Source organism: Sinocyclocheilus grahami, unplaced genomic scaffold, assembly GCF_001515645.1.
Source record: "Sinocyclocheilus grahami isolate Dianchi unplaced genomic scaffold, SAMN03320097.WGS_v1.1 scaffold324.1, whole genome shotgun sequence".
Taxonomy (NCBI): Eukaryota; Metazoa; Chordata; class Actinopteri; order Cypriniformes; family Cyprinidae; genus Sinocyclocheilus; species Sinocyclocheilus grahami.
The window spans coordinates 794,246-814,670 of record NW_015505503.1 but is presented as its reverse complement, the minus strand read 5'-3'; the positions used below and the strand labels follow the sequence as shown (position 1 = coordinate 814,670).

Below are 20,425 nucleotides of genomic sequence, written 5' to 3'. Positions count from 1 at the left end.
AACGCGACACACACACATATATATATATATATATATATATATATATATATATATATATATATATATATACATACATACACGCATATCAATTCTGAATATTTTTTAATAGTTTCTTTCTGCAGTGTGTATTTTAATTGAACAAGTATGTAGTTTTTGTGTTTCATAGTGAAGCTTACACTGTATTCTTACACGCGAGCAGCTCATGATCCAGTTTTTTTCAGTGTTTCAGAGCGGCTCGGTTCACAGTAAATGCAATTAATTTGAGTTTAATGTACATTCGGGAATGCATCATGTGCCATTTATGCTTTTTTTGTGGACAGATGATTACAAGGTTAAAGATGGTCTATATAAGGATTTTATTGTTACAATTCATCAGTGCACATTATTCTAATAGAAAAAAGTCTTCGTTATATTTCATGAAAATGCCGTAACTTTTTAAAATAACTTCTCTGCTAATCAAATGCAGGGGGAAAAAATGAGTTCCTGTGAGTCCTTAAAAAATTTTCATATTCAGTTTGATCAATTTAAGGTCATAAAAAGTTGGAACAAATGGAACAAAAGTCTTTATTAAGAAGTCTTAAATTTGGGGATGGAAAAACAGGAACTGCAATATGACCTAATGTGATTATTAAACTGCGAAATGTGATGATTTAAAGAAATGTGTGCTTTGCACTTTTCAAACTCTTGAAACACATTATTGTATTGTCAAAATCCAAATTCGATCAACCTTTATTTCTTATGTGTTGATATGTTAGTACATAAACCAATTTAAATACATGTGTGTATTTCATAAAATAAATGTAAGTATTTTAAATGAGTAATTACCCTGTGATGCAAAGCAGTTAAAGTATCTGAGATACCTAATGGATTTGAAAGTTCAAGTCCTGCACTACATGATTTCCCACTAAATAAATGCATTTACTAGGGAAACGTGACATTACAGTAGTTACGATCCTGACTGATGGTGTTACCTGTTGTTTTGAAGCTTTCCATCTGTATGGAGCGTTAACATGTTAAGCACTTCTTGTTTTCGCTTAGGTGGCTCAGAAGCAGAATGTGGCCATAGAGCAGTTGAAACAGAAGAAAACCATGACTCCTGCTGAAAGAGAGGAGAACCAGAGGTAAATACTTTATATATGTTGTCGATCTTCCTTTTTCCCCACTTTCCAAGTGACTTTCTGTGCTAAAACTTCAGTGATTTTAAATGTCAACTAACATGAAGCATTATTTAGACTCATTATCTTTGTAACGTGTGCACCACAGATAAACCATAAGCAACTGAAGCCGTATTAATGGAAGTCTCACTTAAGAATAGACTGGCTTTAATCAACCCAATCCATTGTCTTTCGTCTGTCCGGGCAGGATGATTGTCTGTAACCAGGTGATGAAGTTCATCCTGGATAAAATCGATAAGGACGAGAGGCAGGCGGCCAAAAAGAGGAAACGGGAGGAGTCTGTGGAGCAAAAGCGCAGCAAGCAGAACGCCAGCAAGCTGTCAGCTCTGCTCTTCAAACACAAGGAGCAGCTCAAGGCTGATATCCTGAAGAAAAGAGCTCTGCTTGATAAAGAACTACAGCTGCAAGTGCAGGTGAGAGGAACAGGAAGTGCGCAAACTTCATCAAATATATTTGATTTTCACTGATCTGAGATTTTTAATTCAAGATGTGTGTATACTACTGTTAAAAATAGTTTTTTTCTTTTTTTTTTTACAAAATAAATTAAGTATTAAATTATATAATTAAATAATAAACTCATTTAATAAATAATAAATGCAGTCCATAATATTAAATGTTTATTGAGCAGGAAATCAGCATATTAGAATGATTTCTGAAGGATCGTGTGACACTGAAGACTGGCGTAATGATGCTGAAAATTCAGCGTTGCATCACAGCAATAAATTATATTTTAAAATATATTCAAATAGAAAAAAGTTATTTTGAATTGAAATAATATTTCTGAATATTACTGTTATTACTGGATTTTTGAACTGCAGCCTTGGTGCGCATAAGAGACTTCTTTCGAGAACATTTTTTTTTTTAAATCTTTTGACCGCAAACTTTTGACAGATAGTGTGTGTTCACAAACAGTAATTAAGGACTGTTTTTCCTCGTTTATGACTATATTAGCTGTGGGAATCTGGCAATAGCGACGAATGCTTTCATTTCTCGCCCACATCTCAGCTTTACTCACACACACACACACACACACTATCAACACCACATCAGACTTGCCAAATAGACAGTTGAAGCTACATTGCGTATGTTGAGTCCTTTCATGTTTCCTTTCATTGTAGGAGGAGTTGAAGCGCGATCTCATTAAACTGCGGCGGGAGAAGGAGAAAGCTCAGGCTGCGGCTGCACAAGCTGCAGCAGCTGCCGCCAGCGCACACGTGCACAGCGGGCTCTCCTCGTACACGGCCACGGTCACGTCCCCCTCCGCGCACAAACGCAAGCGAGAAGAGGAGAGAGACACCTCCAAGTCCAAGCGCAAAAAGATGATCTCCACTACCTCAAAGGACAGCAAGAGGGACATCAAGTTATACTGCATCTGCAAGACGCCTTACGATGAGTCGAAGTATGACCATTTTATTTTCCTGCGATTTTAGGGGGTTGTCAAATGGGTTTTTGTTTCTGTTAGGAATTCTTTTTCTCTCTTTTGTGTGTTTATCATTAATATAATTTATTTATTTTATTTTTTTTTTTAAATAACATCATTTTGAATATTTACACCAGAAGCTCAAATTTCTGCCTTGAAAAATATAAACATATATAATTCGATTTTAAAAGGAAACAATATATCTATTTGTTTCCTTTTAATGTGTGTGTGTGTGTGTGTGTGTGTGTTTTGATTTGTTAGATCATTTATTTTATTTATTTATTTATTATATTAATATTAATCATTTATTTATTTATTTTCTTTAATTACACTATGTAGAGTATTTACACCACAAGTTCAAATTTTAGCATGAAAAATATAAACATACACGAATGTGTGTGTGTGTGTGTGTGTGTGTGTGTGTGTGTGTGTGTGTGTGTGTGTGTTTTGATTTGTTAGATCATTTATTTTATTTATTTATTTATTATATTAATATTAATCATTTATTTATTTATTTTCTTTAATTACACTATGTAGAGTATTTACACCACAAGTTCAAATTTTAGCATGAAAAATATAAACATACACGAAGATAATATATACATATATATATATATATAAAGAGAGAGATTTAGATTTTTTGACATGAAAAATCTAAACATTCAATAAGATTTTTAATACACCTATTTATCAGGTGTTTTTTAAATTGGTTATTTTATTTTATTTTAATATTCTGAGTGTTTTGGCATTAAAATATATACACATATGCTAAGATTTTAAAAAAGGAAACAATATTACTATTTTTGCTGAAAACTCAAAATATAATGTAAAACTAATTTGTGCATCCAAACTTTCCGAAAAAAAAGAGAGTTTGGCATCACAAGACTTGTTTTAACACAGTGGAAAGACCGTTAAAAGTCACTTTAAATTCACAATTTTGGTAAAACAGTACACTTCTGTGTAATTTGTTTCTGAACCTCAAACAGTTGAACACTCTAAATAAAAGCATTTGGCTTAATAAATGTAAATCATGCTACTGAAGCTGTAAAAATATTAATACGATTTTTCATAAAAGACGTGATGTCTAAGAACATCAGATGAAAGAATCTAATGTTGGTTTGCTGTTGATGCAGGTTCTACATCGGTTGTGACCTCTGCTCTAACTGGTATCATGGAGAGTGTGTGGGCATCACCGAGAAAGAGGCCAAGAAGATGGATGACTACATTTGTTCAGAATGTAAACGAGCTCAGGAGGGAAGCACAGAGGAGCTCTACTGCATCTGCAGAACTCCATACGACGAGTCCCAGTAATCACGCATCTGCAGTCTCATCACATGTATTTCAAAAGCTGCATGTGGAAGCACAGTTTCTGATATGATTGATATGCTTCTTCAGGTTCTACATCGGTTGCGATCGCTGTCAGAACTGGTACCACGGGCGCTGCGTGGGCATCCTACAGAGCGAAGCTACACATATCGACGAGTATGTGTGTCCGCAGTGCCAGTCTACAGAGGATGCCATGACGGTCCTGACGCCGCTCACAGACAAAGACTACGAGGGGCTGAAGCGGATCCTGCGCTCCTTACAGGTTCGTATGGCATCTTTTCAAGGCTGTTCAAGAGCTGGTGTTTAGTTTGGAATGGGACACGATGCAAAATTGTTTGACTGGTTGATTTTAACCCTTAATTTGTTTGGTTATAGTCCTAACAAAAGCAAGCAATTGTCTGGTTGTAATAAACTTTACCTTTAGCTGCTTTACAGAAAACACTTGTATGGAATTGCACAATATTTAAATCACAGTTCCCCCCAAAATGAAAAATCTGTCATCGTTTACTCACCCTAACGATGTTCCAAGACTGTATGAGCTTCTTTCTTCTGACAGTATTTTGAAGAATGTGTGTAACGTTCAGTTCCCATTGACTTTCATTGTATGATCAAAAAATATAATGGAAGCCAATAGGAACTGATTCTGTGTGAAAAGGGCCTTTCGCACCGCAGGAACCTTTTCATAGTACCAGAACTAATTGTGGAACTACCCACTTTTTGGCGTTTTCGCACCGCCGGAACTGGGTGCGATTTTAGTACCAGACTGCCTTTTTCGAGAACCAAATTAGCTCCTACTCCGGAGCAGGGTCTAACCAGCACAACTGGTACTAATCGTGACGTAAGTAGACATTGATTGGCCAAACGCGTATGAAAACGCCCTCCGCGAATGCAACCCTTTAAATGGTACTGGGAAATAGTTAGCGCAAAATCGTCCCAGTACTTTAGTTCTGTACATATATGGCGCTTTTCCACTGCATGGTACGGCACGGTACGGCTCGGTACGGTTCACTTTTTGGGGGTTTTCCACTGGGTACAGTACCTGGTACCTGGCACTTTTTTTAGTACCACCTCGGTTGGGGTTCCAAGCGTACCGTACCGTTACCAAAACGTGACGTGTAAACTCTGCTGATCACTGATTGGCCAGAGAAAATCGTCACTACCTGCGTCACTGAACTTGAGACATGAGACACAAACAGACCCGCTAGATTTAAATCAGCACAGCCCAGCGAAGGATCGAACGCAACTGTTTTGAACGAGCGCACCTTTTTTTAATAACCAATAAGTGGCTGTTCCCCCTGTTGCAGAAGAACAGACGTTCCTCTCGTTGATAGCAGAGGAGCGGATCCAGCGAGAGCTTGATGGGGCGACGCGGAATGAAAACGTTTTTTAGAAGTCGCGGCAGTAAAGGCGCCTCAACTATAACGACATGTGAATAATCCCGCCCATTCTAAAGCGATACTAAACTGCAGTGGAAACGCAAACCGAGCCGAGCCGTGCCGTGTCGTACCGTACTGAGCCGTACCGAGCAGAGTCGTACCACGCAGTGGAAAAGCGCCATTAGTTCTGGAACTAAAGCGGTGCGAAAGGCTCTAATCTTATAATCATTTTATATGTATGTTAGTCCCATAAGATGGCGTGGCCATTCCTGGAACCAGTGGATCCAAATGATGCTCCAGATTATTATGGGATCATCAAGGAACCAATGGGTAAGAGTTCTTCTTCTCTTTTGTATGACCAGAATTATTTTGTGACTTGTATAATATTCTCTTTGGTTATATGTACATTTCTGTTTAAGTTTTAAGGTCATTCTTAAACTATTAACATACTATTTTATATATTTTTTTTCATAAATGATTTAGAAGTAACACTGAAGAATTAGCATTTTGTGTGTTTTAGTAATGATTTTCATTATTTTCTGCTTCCCTTGTGTGTCTGTTATCTGCAGACCTTTCTACAATGGAGGAGAGGATCCAGAAGCGCTTTTACAGCAAACTCACAGAGTTCGTAGCGGACGTGACCAAAATCTTTGACAACTGCCGCTACTACAATCCCAGCGACTCGCCTTTTTACCAGTGTGCTGAGTTCCTGGAGTCTTTCTTTGTACAGAAACTCAAAGCTTTCAAAGCAAGCAGGTAACGTCTGCTCACAGACACATAATTTAGCAGCATAGGATGCTTTTTAGGACATTTAAGGATTAGTTCACCCAAAAATAAAAATTCTGTCATTCACTTACCGTCATGTTGTTACGAACCGAAATCAATTTAAGACCAAAACGGATACAGATTATGTTTCTCGTAACCGATATGCTTAACTGATTTTAGTTTTTCCTTTTCTTTTTCTAAATTATTTAAAAATATTCATTCACATTCATATTTATTTTAAATGTTAAGCTACATATTTGAAAAAATACATTAAATATGTTTCTGTGGAATATTAAAATTACTGTTAACCAAATAGTTTGAAAATCGTAAATATCGATTTAAAAAATGGTCAAACCGATATATCGGTTTACATAAAAAGCTGTAACAGTGGGTTTACCACAGGTAAGGTTTTTTAAATTAATTTTTTGGCCGTAGTATTAGTTTTTTTGTACTAAATTTGTCACTGCATTGAAGGGCTGGGTAAAAAATATCGATATCTCGATTATAATTGATTCTCATTTTTACGAAACGATATCGATTCTTAAATCCCAAGAATCGATTAGTCTGGCCTGTTTTCAGTTAATGGATGGAACATTGAAGGGCACCTTCCATACAATAAATCGCAATAAGCATTGTGCTTTGGTACTTTTAATATGAAACAAAGTCTCAGATTTCAAATTATGTTCATGAATGCCGTTTTGGCGCTGTTTAATGTGGACTGGAGTGATCGCTGTAGCGCAGCGCGCCTCGGTTCAATAAAAGCGGCAGCGCGAGGCGCACGTGAACTGATCATCTCCTCCATATTAATACCAGTTTCAGCACAAAAATAAACATGACTAAACATCCGAAGGTAAGTTAAAAGAAAGAGTACAACTTTACAATCCGTATCCTGTCTCATGTAATCACTCAATCAGTTTTTCAGCCGCGCAAAGACGTCAATATAAAGTCTTGTACACAATATTGCGTAACATCACATTTACCTCAGAAAAAACATATTCGGTGACCATAAACTCATTAGTCAGCTAGAAAAATTTACTGTAGAGAGGAGCATTTTGCTAAATATATGCACCAGATAATATATTCATTATAACTTTTAATGTTCTTCAATGAATTGAAGTAGAAATATTATTATGTAATTGTAACTTATTTTATTATAAAAACTTCATTAAGTGTAATTTAAGCAAACAAATCTGTCAGTTTTAACCTTCAATATTATAATAATGTATTACCAAGTGACTCGTGTATGTTTTACAGCATTAGTTAAGAGATTATTTTTCCTTGAGCAAATTTAGTCATGTACTGTACCTGATGTATATCCAAAATAATCCATATTGAATCGAATCACAAGCTTGTGAATAAGAATTGAATCGTGAAATTTGTGTCAAAACCCAGCCCTACTGCATTGTACGGTTTAGTTTGCTCTTGTGTTGATTTCACAATTTTCATCAGTCTTTTCCATTGCATTGGCTTATCCAGTTTTGTTTTGTATCTGCTTGTCTTCATGACTTCATGAATGTTTCTGCTTTAAATATATTTTTTAATTCAGAGGCAATTTAGTGGTAAACTAACCTTCCACTTCTCTGGCTGGCATTTCATCCTCTTATTCCTGTCCTTATTTCATTGACTGTATGCTGATAACATAACCGTTTGTGTTTGTGGTTCATGCATGCCATTCATTCAATCCATTATCCTTTCTTGCAGATTATCATAAGTCATAGTGGCTGAAGGGGCGGAGTCATTCTGTATTAGAGAATCATGGAACTTGCTGTTTTATTAACAGTGGAAGCTGATGTACATTTAAGTCAAATGAGTAAAACCGTTTGGAGAACCTGTCAATAAAAGCCAGAACTCCAGTGAAGCCTTTGACAATCGGCAGCCATGTTGAAGCACTATGAACACACAGAAATCAAGGGAAATGCTGATCCTGTTTTTTTTTTTGTTTTTTTTACCCATTACGTTTGCTGATCACATGATGTTATTTATGATGTTTACATGGATGCATGATCATATTTATCACATGGATTGGCTGATTAAAGGCATTTTAAGACTTTTCTGTTCAGTTAATTTCTTTGTAATGTGCTTAACGACATGTTTGTTTCAGCTGGTTCGCTGATCTGTCCGAGTGTTCATTGAGACATTGAGAATTTGCTGAAAATTTGTGCAACTTTATAACTTGCGCAGAATCTGCGCACTTTCGGTTTGCGTGAATATGAAGCAAAATAAAGAGTTTTAAATCCTTTTATTGGGATTTCAATGTTGAAATAAAGGACCATGCTTTAAAAAAAGGTTGAAATTGCTTTTTGTTTGTTTTTCATTTCTTCTAAATTTAGGTTGAAACCAGCACCAATTTAAATGACTGAAGGCATTCCCGTTGTATTATGCCAACATGGCTGCCATTCCTTTAACCCCGAGGCTATTTTTCTCTGTGCTGTAGACTTGATTTTCCACCTTTATTTGTGAATGTTCAATAAAACCAAAGGGCTTTTAACCTCATTCTCTCTGTATTCTCTAGGTCTCATAACAACAAACTACAGTCATCAGCCTCATAGAATACAACCACATGCTGTTCTAAATAAACTCTGAACATTTCATTCAAGATGGAACTCTGTCCCAGTCAGCCAGCACCGCACATAGCCACAGCGTTTGGTGGAATATCGGACATAAATGCTGTGGGTTCGGATCAAGAATGGACGGTTTACATGTTTGGTTGTTAAAGCAGTGAGTTTAGACTGGGATGCTCTCCTATTGGATTTCTTTGAGGATTAAATCCCTACAAAAAATGTATTTGTGAGTTTTTAAAACCCCTCCGGAATCATGTTCGCATTTTCCAGGACAGCAGGAGTCTATCATGGTGCACCAGTTGTTTTTTTCCCCCCCTTTATATGATTCAGCATACTACTACAGAAGTGGAATGTGGACGCAATCTGCTAATTGGTTTTTAAGCAATGGGGTTGATCAAGTTACTTAAACTAAGAAAGTGTTGCTCTAAAAATGCATTGAGGACTGATGAAAGTACTAGTCAAGAAGGTATCCTGTTTGTATAACTTGTCTTTCTTTCTTTTTTTTTTTTGTATTACAACTGAAGAAATATTGATGTATATGAAACAAATAAATGGAGGGGACAGGATTCTCTCTTCTACATTGATTAAGATGTCTCTATATTCTCTTCATTTGAAAATTATTAGACCCCTAAACCATCTGGCAGTTCAGATTTTTTTTTTAAATCATTGGATTTCTTTTTAAGATGGTGTACTTGTAGATACATAAATGATCTAACACAATTCTTAATGTTTTGTCTAGATTTGTTTGTGTTAAAAGGCACAAAATGAACCACATATTTTCCTCATGTTCATAGTTAAGGATATACTTATTACAGTAAACGTTTTTGTGTTATATTTTGAAGTGCACTTTTCCCATCTTGCAGAATTTGTATGGCAATAACCATGTTTTGTTCCCATCTCTGATCTGAATAGAATTGGGATACTTCTATAAAGACTTTGTTTGTATATTTTGGGATCATTTGTTTCAAGCCTACAATCCTACGCTTATACACGTGTGATCTTCAAATCGTAGATTAATGAATTGCTTTAATGAATTAAAAGTTTCACTAACAACTGGCAAGTTGTGTGTTACCGTTAACCGGTTTCTGAGTTGCTTTCACTATCAAACAAATAATTGCCTATTAGAAATATGATTATTACGCCAACAAGAAGGATTATTTAATTTACAGAAATACTAAATCCTTGTTTTTTTCAGCACACAATGCATAAATGCGTTCTGTATACTGTAACACGTGGTGTTAAAGGCTCTATATATTTCAAATTTGAGAAAGCCAAGCGTGGTCGTCGCTGACCAATCAGAATTCAACTTTGAGCGGTTTCGCCCCGCCCCCTTGTCACACATACATGCCTTGTAACCAAAGTGCTTTCAGTAGATTTATTTATGATGAAATTGATTTAAACAGAAACGGTATATTTAATAATCATAACAGCACATCATTTAATAGCCTTTACATTTATACACACTGCAGTATTGTTTAATGTCATGATTGTGGGTAAAAACCACCAACAACTATTTGAAACCACTTCTCCAGAGTCAACTGAAAACATTTTCAATAATCAGGTTTTTGTAAGCAACCGTCATAAATATTTATAGAGATCGTTAATTCAGATGATCAAATTAATAAAACGATCTAATAAAAAATGTCAAATATGAATGTGTGTTTAATTATATACTAAATATACACATTTAGATATAATTTAGTGTTTACACAATAACAAGCTCGTTTCTTTTTAAAGGATAAAATCTTGAAATTAATTGCCAGAAATCTTGTTTGGCATTCTCGCCAAATCTCGCGTTAATACGTCGTAAGCTTCGTCCCCTCGCCAGCAGTGTGATTTTTCAAAACGGTCCAATAGGAAAATGCTTTTGCTCGAACGGACCAATGAGATTCTTCATAGCGCGAATTTAAAGGTCTGTTTCAGACTTCCGCCGCCACACTCCTTTGGTTGGGAAGAAAGGTAAGTTCCTCCTCAGTAGCGTTATAATATCGTTTATTCTTAAGTATGCGTTTCTAATTTCAGAACTGAGTGCTACAACGAGGTTGATATGTTCACGAACGCGTTTCTCTGTTTCAGGTTGCGATATACTGGGATTAATCAAACCTCATCAAAATGTCTGCCGCCAATGAGAACAGTCCACGACTCACTCAGTTCAAAAACAAAGGAAGAGACGCAACCGTAAGCAGTTTTGCCAAACGATACAACAAAAAGTGCTGGTATCGATTGTTTTCTTTCAAATGTGCCGCAGTTCCGCTCGTAAAAGATGTCCAATGCTTTAATAATGTAGGAGCTGAGACGTCGCAGGGTCGAAGTCAATGTTGAACTTCGCAAAGCAAAGAAAGACGAGCAGATTTTGAAAAGGAGAAACGTGAGCAGTCTACCGGACGAGGCCACCTCTCCTCTTCAAGAGAAAAGCCAGAACGGTCAGGTATGTAGATGATCCATATTAAAGGGGTCATGTGATGCTTTTTTAAAAGATCATTATTTGGTGTAACAGAATATGTTGACATGCTTTAATGTTCAAAAAACACATTCTTTTTCAAATACTGTACATTATTGTAGGTCCTCTATGCCCCGCCTCTCTCAAACGCTTCGTTTTCTACAAAGTCCCTCCTTCCGACAAGCGCAGTCTGCTCTGATTGGCCAGCTGACCCAGTGCATTGTGATTGGCCGAACACCGCAAGCACTCGTCGGAAATGTAACGCCCCCTTACCATAATCGCAGCTTCATCTTTCAAAATAGATGTAAAGACAGAGCCCGAAAGGGGGACAGAGTCGCGTGACAGACACAGTGATGAAGCTGGTATGTGTTTGCAGTACACAAGCCACGGTTAAAGGGGCGGTCACACTGCACTTTTCGTTCCATTGACTTCCATTCATACGCATGTGAAAAATTTCGCGTTTTGCTGCGTTCCAAAGTTCAGGTGTGGTGAACTCTGACCTGCGAATTCGCATCACGTGAAGACGTGTGACCAGTAGAAGATCGATACGTCACTGCGTGACCTCTGTACAGAACTTCAAAAATGGAGGAAGCGCTAATTTTAGCTGTAGCGCAGCGTCCTATTTTATATAATACATCTTTAAAAGTGTGTATGTATATGTATGTGTGTGTGTGTACAATATAATTACTATACACAAGTGTATTAAATTACTTAATGTTGTTCGTTATTTTATATTTTCAGAATAAAAATGTTGCACACCTCAAGAATGTATAAAATGACCTATTTAAAGGGAAAAACCTACAGCACTTAATGTATTTTATATATGTACAGTCAAACCAAAATTTATTCAGACACCTTGAACATTTCATTCATTAATAGTTTATTCACTATAGTTAAAAAAAAGGTAATAAAATATGACAGAGCCGAAAGTACTCCTTGTGGCGATCCTCATCCAGCCGATGCTCCTGAATTAAAGAATGGAACTCATTCCGAGTCGGCGCCGTCACAAAAGACGGTACAAGCACATCTGAATCCATGTTGTGATAACCTTGGCGCATGATGTCATAACCTGCTCCCGCCCATATCGCAGCGGCGTCCGAAAAAAATTTGCACGATCAAAGTCTAGTGTGACTGCCCCTTAAGACAGATGACTCCACTGTGATGTCTTTCGCTCGCTCTCTCTCTCGCGCGCTCGTGCACACGATGCGCAAAACTCCGCATTTGAACAGTCAATAGCAAATACTTAAACTAATAACAAAACAGTAGCTGATTCAGAAGCGCCAGATTGTCATAGCAAAGTCAGAATGACCTCCTCTCCTAGGTTCACGAAACGGTCGTCCATAAAATGCATTGCTGTTCTGTTGTAAGTAATCTTAAAGATTCCTAAATGCATCTACTTTCGGAAAGCCAAATAAAGTGCTTTTGCTTTCGCCTAGAAACACACAGCGTCTCCCTGACATGGCTGCTTCAACACTAACTGCGGTTTCTGAAACTACGCCTTCTTTGCGTGAACATTTGGGCGGCATTGTGCAAATATTCCCACATAGTGAGGTAGATATGTGGGGGCGTGTTAGAATGAGCTGTTATAGGGGGGCGTGGCAGAGTCTTAACTTTGATAAAGAATATCTCTTTGGGACTTTAGTCTTTGCAACTTCAGGGATCTTATCTATGCACAATCAGCTTGTAACACTCCAAAGAGAAAGGAAAACTTGAAATCGCATCATATTACCCCTTTAATGCACGTAATCATTCGTTATTGATGAATGTATACATGCTGTTTAGGTATTACAAGTCATAAGATATGATTGTGTTTTATCAGGCTCTGCACTGGACGGTGGAGGAGATTGTAAATGGTGTGAACAGTAATAACTTGGAGACTCAGGTCCAGGCCACCCAAGCTGCCAGGTAATGCTTAAAAGATGGCATTTGCATGCAAAGAGATGCATTCATTTCAACTGTTTTACATGTTATGATTTGTCCAATTGAAATACAGGAAGTTGCTGTCAAGAGAGAGGCATCCACCTATTGACCGTATCATCAGCGCTGGTCTGATTTCCAAGTTCGTGAGCTTCCTGAGCTTAACCGAGTCTCCTCCCATACAGTTTGAGGCAGCCTGGGCTCTGACTAACATTGCATCTGGGACATCTGACCAGACCAGTGCTGTGGTTGAGGGAGGGGCTGTTCCAGCGTTCATCAGCCTCATCTCTTCACCGCACGCTCATATTAGCGAGCAGGCTATCTGGGCCCTTGGAAACATTGCTGGTGGGTGGCCAGTAGCATTTCTGCTCAATGAGATGTAGGGATTTTTGTTAACTTGGTTGTATGAATTTATTTTTGCTCTTTCGTCTTTGTAGGTGATGGCTCTGCATACAGAGATCAAGTCATTAAACATGGTGCGGTTGCCCCCCTCTTAGCTCTGCTGGCTGTTCCTGATTTCTCAGTATTTCCTGTAAGATTATTATTATTATTGTTTTAATAATATTTATTTTTACATTTAAAATTATTTTTATTGAAGTGTTTATTAATATTGAATGATGAAATATTAGGTTTATTTTTATTAAATTACATTTTAGATGTTTATTTTAAAAATAGATATTTGTTACAAATATTAATATTAATCTTTTTCAAAAGTGAATATTATATTTAATTAAATTTATTCATGAGATTAAAAATAAATCATTAAAGTATTTTTAATTTATTATGGAATAAAAACAATCTATTCAAATATAATTTAAATTAAAGTTTGATTAATTCTATTTATTTTATTAAATTAGATCAAATAAATCCGTTTACTTTTAAATAAACTGATAAAATAAAATGTATTAACTGTATGGTTTTATTGATTCTTAATTTTTATGTATATGTGTGTATGTATGCGTGTACAAAAAATGGAGAACACTGCTTTTACAGATTGTATGTCATGGCTTGACTTGACTGATGTCTCATGACAATTGTAATATTTAATAAATGTAAATGTTACTTTTTTTTTTCTCCCATTATATTTTGGGGTTCATCACTATTGGTTTTAAACCACTATTTAAATTGTAGTGGGCATACTTTACCAGTAGGTGGCCTCAAAGCTTCAGTAATTTGTCCTGACTGGTCTTTCTTCTTCTGCAGTCTGGTTACCTGAGAAACGTCACCTGGACCCTGTCAAACCTGTGCCGCAATAAGAACCCTGCACCTCCTCTGGATGCCGTGAAACAGATGCTGCCAACACTTCTCCGCCTTCTGCATCATGAAGATAAGGAGGTGCTAGCGGACACCTGCTGGGCCATCTCATACCTGACCGATGGGCCCAATGAAAGGATCGAGGTTGTGGTGGAAATTGGTGTGGTTCCTCGACTGGTGCAGCTGCTGGGATCAGGGGAGCTCTCCATTGTGGTAAGTTAGTTTAAAGCAGGGGTGCCCAAACTCGGTCCTGAAGAGTTTAGCTCCAACCCTAATCAAACTCATCTGAACCAGCTAATCAAGCTCTTGCTAGGCATACTAGAAACTTCCCGGCAGGTGTGTTGAGGCAAGTTGGAGCTAAACTCTGCAGGACACCGGCCCTCCAGGACCGAGTTTGGGCACCCCTGGTTTAAAGTATTGATATGCTCTATTATTTTTTTTAAATTCTATTATCTATTATTTTTCTTCCTGTAGACCCCTTCACTGCGTTCCATTGGTAACATCGTCACTGGTACAGATGAACAGACCCAGGTGGTGCTCAACGCTGGCGCTCTTTCCATGTTCCCAGCTCTGCTGCGCCGCCATAAAAACAACATTCAAAAGGAGGCGTCCTGGACCCTGTCCAACATCACGGCTGGCAGGGACTATCAGATTCAGGAGGTCATCAATGCTGGCATTGTGCCTTACCTGGTGGAAGTTCTCAGACGGGTGCGTTGCCACAAGAACACGGTAGAACACTTGTCCGTGAAGCTGTGTCCATGATTTATTTTGAACTCATTTTTCTCTCATACTTGTGCAGGGTGACTACAAGACCCAGAAGGAGGCTGTTTGGGCAGTGACCAACTACACCAGTGGAGGCACAGTAGATCAAGTGGTTTACCTTGTTCAGGCCAACGTACTAGAACCCTTGTTGAACCTGCTCTCCACTAAGGACAGCAAAACTATTCTTGTCATCTTGGATGCAATCACCAATATCTTTTTGGTATGATTTCTGTTGACATGAAATAAGAAGTCACACAATCTATTTTCTGAATGCATGTTATATATCTTGAGACATGCACAGATGAATTAACCCAAGTCTCAACAACCGATGCATAGAACCCACTTATTTTATTTCTTTTTCCCGATAATGTTTCACTTGGATGTACATGACAGTAGATCCATAACTTTAAATATGGGATTTTATGTTTTATTTTAGGCTGGTGAAAAGATTGGTGAGGTCGAAAAGCTGGCCCTGATGATTGAGGAATGTGGCGGCCTGGACAAAATAGAAGCTTTGCAGTCCCACGAAAATGAAATGGTCTACAAGGCCTCCCTCAACCTCATTGAAAAGTACTTCTCTGGAGAGGTCAGTTGAACGTTAAATCTATAGTCATGCATTATCAGAATCTCTTCATTAGCCAAGTGCAAAGAATGTGACAAACACATCTGTGGACAATATACTATGCATTGTGTAGGTTTTAGCAATTTGCATGTTAATTGACTGCGTTATATTTGTCTCAACTAGTCTCTCAGCTTCTCGAAAGTGGTTTGACTAGCTGTCCTTGTGCATTTTGTTTCTTATACTTCTTAGAAAGCCCGCTTTTCCTAAATTGCTGCTTTTATTTCTGTTTTTCAGGAGGAAGAGGACGAATGCGTTGCCCCCGAAGAGACAACCGATGGCTATGCGTTCCAAATCAATGAAAACCCAAGCACTTTCAACTTCTAAATATCTAAACCGTGGTATTTTTGTATGATTGTTCTGAACATTTCTGCCAACCGCTTGTCTTGTTCATGTTTGTCTTTGTGAGGACCTCATGTTCTGACTTGTACATACAAATCTGTTTCAATTTTATTTGTTGTAAATAAAAATGGAAAAGAACAAGTGGTTTTTCATTCGTGTGTATCTTCGTTCTCCAAGACTTTAAGTCTAAATAAAGTGGAAAAATTAGTAGCCATATATACAGTGTTGGGGAAAGTTACTTTTAAAAGTAATGCATTACAATATTGTGTTACTCCATGAAAAAGTAAGTAATTACATTACTTTTTATGGGAAGTAATGTTACTTTTTAAATCTGGACAGGGCTTGCTTGTTTGATTTTAAAATAAAAAAAAGTTATATATAAAAGCCTTTTCACACCAAAAGTGAAGTGAATAAGCCTCAGGCTGAAGGGAAAGTAAATTTACGTCCGTACAGTAGAATGCAGAAGAATACATTTCAACACACTTCAGCAATAAACAAAGACACAAATGTTTGTCTAGAGTAATTTGTGCTTATTAGTACGGTTGAACTGGATCATCGACGGTCAGAAGCAAAGACATTGGTTAATAGAATGGGATTAAATACATATTTGTGTTTGTGATATATTATTGCAGGTTTGCGTCATATTCTGAATTGCATTATTTTGAGGAATATTGAATTTTTTTTGTGTGAGTGAGATGAATTGATGCGTATTCATATTTTGAAGTACAGTAACATTTGATTTCTCTCAACATGGGGACAGGAGAGCTGTTATTCAATAAATTGGGGGAAAAAGGTAACTCAGATATTCTCTTTCTAAATTAAAAAGTAATGCGTTACTTTACTAGTTACTTGAAAAAAGTAATCTGCTTTCCTAACTCGCGTTACTTGTAATATATTACCCCCAACACTGCATATATATATATATAAAGCTAAAGTGAGGATCACAGTGCTATGAATAAGAAGTGGGTGTGAAGTCACTGTTTGGGTGGTTTTAGTGGCTCAGCAGATGCCAGACACCTTCCAAACCACATTTCCTCAATTCGGTCGCCTGAAGCGATACTACTTTCCCTCGAGGTCTCCTTGCAATGGCGGCAGAACCCGAGCGCGGCTCGTTCGTGGGAAATGCGAAGGGCTTCAGGAGGTCTTTGTAAGCGGATCTTTTGAGGGCACGTCGTGGATTTGGTAGAAATACGAGGAGCGCGTTAAAAGCCGCGGCGCGGGTGTATGTATGTAGACATGGCAGGGCTGTGCACATCCGGGCCACAGGACCGTGACTCCATTATTTTCTGTTCACTGTGAAACTGGCGCTGAGGGCAACCAGAGAGCAACTCTACAGCACGTTCAACTCATTTTCTGTAATAATCAGCCGGGATAAGGGTCAAGGACATGTCTAATCAAGGAGTTAGAAGAAATGGACCCGTTAAGTTGCGTTTAACAGGTAAGGAATGTGCGACATCGTAGAGTTTCATCTGAAGCTGGCTAGCAGCTATTGCTGTAAGTCATCGTGGTTTCCAGTCTTTACATGTGGGCTTCTGTTCAGTAGGACTCTAATGGGTTTAATATTCAGATAATACTTGTTTGTTTTTGCTTTATGGCGTATGTACGACCGTTGTTTAGCTGACTGGCCAACGTCAAAATGGAGCGCGAACGCAACAATTTCATTTTTCTTTTGCGTTCATTGTTTAAATTGGTTGCCAGGTTTGTTAACGTGCTTATTAAAGCGAATACACTCCGCTACAGACTCTCTGATCTAGGGATTTAAGATTAGCCATTGGCGCTGCCAACAATATGGCTTATTGACATAAATTCGGTGTAACGTTAGTAATTTACCAAACGTGCAAATTAGGGATGTAACGGTATGAAAATTTCTTATCACGATTATAGTGACCAAAATTATCACGGTTATCAGTATTATCACGGTATTGTTCAAATGTGCTGGAGGTGTTCAAAAATGTACCAACACATAAATCACTTCAAGTTTTATATTTAAAAATCAACAAATAAAATGACTTTTTTTGTTTGCATAATCACTAAAACAATAACATAACCAAGGATGTTCGGATTTTAAATGACACCTTGACTGGGCAACAGTTTAATAGCATGTTCAAATATCTAATGTTCAAATAAAGCTTTGAAGACGTTTCAATAAAACGGTAAACCTCACATTTCAGCCTTTAAATAAAGAAAGGAGTTAAGACAAAATGATAATTGATTAATAACTGATTATATGTATTTGATCTGCGCCATAAATAATTCTAGATACCTTATCTGAACGGTTTAAATGTGTAGAATCCACATAAGCTTATTTTTAATCAACCGGTCAAAATTAACAGCAGGGCATGCAAATTCCGTTTGTTTTTGGCCGGACAGAAACTGCACACAGGCTGAATGTTAATATAAGTCTCTGTAAATCCACTCGCTGACAGCAGGTGGCGCTCATGGAAAAGCAGAATTACAGCTGTTTCCCGTAAACTCCGTGGACAAAGCAGTATTGCGATTAAAACACTTCCTTTAGGTATTACATGGAGCGAAGATGAAACCAAAATGCCATCGAATCGTTTCTGAAGACTTCAGAACCTTCAGAGGTACATTCATATAATTAATTCATATATTCATTTGTATAATTCCCTTAGCACTCTTTTAAAACCTCCCAGCTTTTCCGCCCTATTTTCACTCAAAACGAAACTACTCTGTGTGCTGTGCGCACGCGAGACTGTTACTGAAAACTGTGCTTTATGCAGGACAGTATTTATTTATCGTGAGTTGTTCAAATCGCGGTAATCTAATACGACTTTAATGATAATTAAAATATGAAACGGTAATACTAACCGTCGGGATTTTTATCATGATTTATCGTCAAACCGGTAATCCTTACATCCCTAGTGCAAATTTAATGCGCAACGTTACTTTTTATGCAGTCATTTGCGCCAAAATGCAAAATGTGGGTGTTGTGTTAATCACATTAATGCTAGACTGCAAGTGTTTGATCTCATCGTTGTATTTGAAATGTTTGGCTCTGTAAAATATTACACTAATTAGCCTACTAGTTAGTGGGGATTAACCAAATATAGTCACGTTTTTGAAGATGAAGAGTGCGATAGAACTCGTTATAGATTTACTCGCACAAAAAATGCCAATGGACTGCACTGTATAAATAACTTATATTGACCAACATTTGGTCTGACCGATATTTTGTTTGAGCATCGATCTTTCATCGACTATCTGTATCGGTTTCTTAATCTAGCTCTACTGATAAATGTGTTTTTTTCTGCACCTTTGTCCGAGTTATTGTTGGCATTTGTTTACAAATTGCAGTTGTTTACAATTTTATTTATTAAAATTAGGGATGCACGATATATCGGCCACCATATCGGTATCGGCCCATATCGGCTCATTTTTTCTGTTATCGGTATCGGCCTGATAAGAAAATTTGGCCGATATCTTAAAGCCGATAAATAATGCATTATTTCCTTCAGAGACACTTCAGATGCGCGCTGTTCGTTTGCAGCCTTTTGTGCAATTGTACGTTATAATATTGTGTTTATTTGATGTATATCTGATTTATCTCATAGAATGCGTTTGGTTAAGTTAAAAGAGCGCTTCAGTTTACCGGTGATCATCTTTAGCTCAGCGCACGCAGCTCAAACAGCAGTGCACAACATTAATAACTATGATTGGGAATGTTGTGTATATAACATTCTAATGAGAACATTATTATAATAAAACGTTGTGAATTCTTTGGGTTTAGTTGCCGTGTTTCAGCGCGTTGTTATGGGAAGAGCGCATCCACAACAGGATCACACATTCTGACTATAGCATGCAATAACTGCGTCATTTTGTACATATATAAGTTGTAATATTATGTTTATGTGGTATTAATATTAATCTCAGGATGCATTTCCGTTAAATAAGCTGCCAGCAAAACGCTTCAGGTTACCGTGTTCATTCAGCTCTTCAGCTTCAGCACGCGCAGCTCAACGGCTGCTATTTAAAACAGTGGTATTAATTTGTTACTTTTTCAAAATCATTGATATATTATTAATAACAACAACCACTTGTATTGTTCTCTTATTATTTTCATCAACAATATGGTTTAGTAATTAAAATCATTTAATTATTGTCCGTGCAGAGGCTATTCCGTTTTATTGATCTATGGCGCATTCATTTTGATTCTTTACACGTGTAATGATGTCCAGTGACTTGTTTGCATTATTTATGCATTATTTTATTTATTTGTAAGACTTTTTTATGACTAAATTTGGTAATGGGAGAGTAAAAATATTTTTAAAACGTACACCGTTCAAACTAGGCTGCTTATGTTGAAGTGTTTGGGATGTGGCTTTTAATGATGAGACCTTTTTTGTAATCAGGCTCTCAAAAAGTATATAACAATTTGGATATAGAGTTATCGGCCAACATATCGGTTATCGGCTTTCAAAAATAAAGAAGAATCGGTTATCGGTATCGG

At 37.3% G+C, this 20,425-nt stretch overlaps 3 protein-coding genes across 5 annotated transcripts in view; all 3 read left to right on the top strand.

Annotated features, from left to right (window-relative positions):
• Window positions 1–9,207, top strand: part of LOC107602285 (nucleosome-remodeling factor subunit BPTF-like) — a 39,894-nt gene extending 30,687 nt beyond the window's left edge. The window contains exons 25-33 of the mRNA XM_016294745.1: window positions 321–331; window positions 1,039–1,121; window positions 1,363–1,588; window positions 2,294–2,574; window positions 3,729–3,902; window positions 3,991–4,183; window positions 5,543–5,627; window positions 5,867–6,053; window positions 8,575–9,207. Of these exons, the coding sequence (XP_016150231.1) occupies window positions 321–331; window positions 1,039–1,121; window positions 1,363–1,588; window positions 2,294–2,574; window positions 3,729–3,902; window positions 3,991–4,183; window positions 5,543–5,627; window positions 5,867–6,053; window positions 8,575–8,611 (1,277 nt within the window). The 3' untranslated portion in view covers window positions 8,612–9,207. The remainder of the gene's footprint in view (window positions 1–320; window positions 332–1,038; window positions 1,122–1,362; window positions 1,589–2,293; window positions 2,575–3,728; window positions 3,903–3,990; window positions 4,184–5,542; window positions 5,628–5,866; window positions 6,054–8,574) is intronic.
• A 1,278-nt stretch (window positions 9,208–10,485) lies between these two features.
• kpna2 (karyopherin alpha 2 (RAG cohort 1, importin alpha 1)) lies at window positions 10,486–16,095 on the top strand. The gene is made up of 11 exons (XM_016294823.1): window positions 10,486–10,582; window positions 10,700–10,801; window positions 10,911–11,051; window positions 12,883–12,968; window positions 13,057–13,325; window positions 13,418–13,512; window positions 14,184–14,447; window positions 14,709–14,942; window positions 15,034–15,216; window positions 15,433–15,582; window positions 15,853–16,095. Exons 2-11 carry the CDS (start codon window positions 10,736–10,738, stop codon window positions 15,940–15,942), a joined length of 1,578 nt encoding a protein of 525 aa, XP_016150309.1. The 5' UTR covers window positions 10,486–10,582; window positions 10,700–10,735; the 3' UTR covers window positions 15,943–16,095.
• Window positions 16,096–16,965: 870 nt separating this feature from the next.
• Window positions 16,966–20,425, top strand: part of smurf2 (SMAD specific E3 ubiquitin protein ligase 2) — a 64,071-nt gene continuing 60,611 nt past the window's right edge. For 2 of the 3 annotated variants that reach the window (XM_016294820.1, XM_016294819.1), the window contains exon 1: window positions 16,966–17,395. In XM_016294820.1, the coding sequence (XP_016150306.1) occupies window positions 17,344–17,395 (52 nt within the window). In that variant the 5' untranslated portion in view covers window positions 16,966–17,343. The remainder of the gene's footprint in view (window positions 17,396–20,425) is intronic. The other variant, XM_016294821.1, reaches the window with a different exon arrangement.

Coding starts and splice junctions, on each gene's coding strand:
- kpna2 (XM_016294823.1), top strand. CDS start 10,736: ATGTCTGCCGCCAATGAGAACAGTCCACGACTCACTCAGTTCAAAAAC. Junction 13,326..13,417: donor GGCCCTTGGAAACATTGCTG/GTGGGTGGCCAG, acceptor TCGTCTTTGTAG/GTGATGGCTCTGCATACAGA. Junction 14,943..15,033: donor TGGTGGAAGTTCTCAGACGG/GTGCGTTGCCAC, acceptor ATACTTGTGCAG/GGTGACTACAAGACCCAGAA.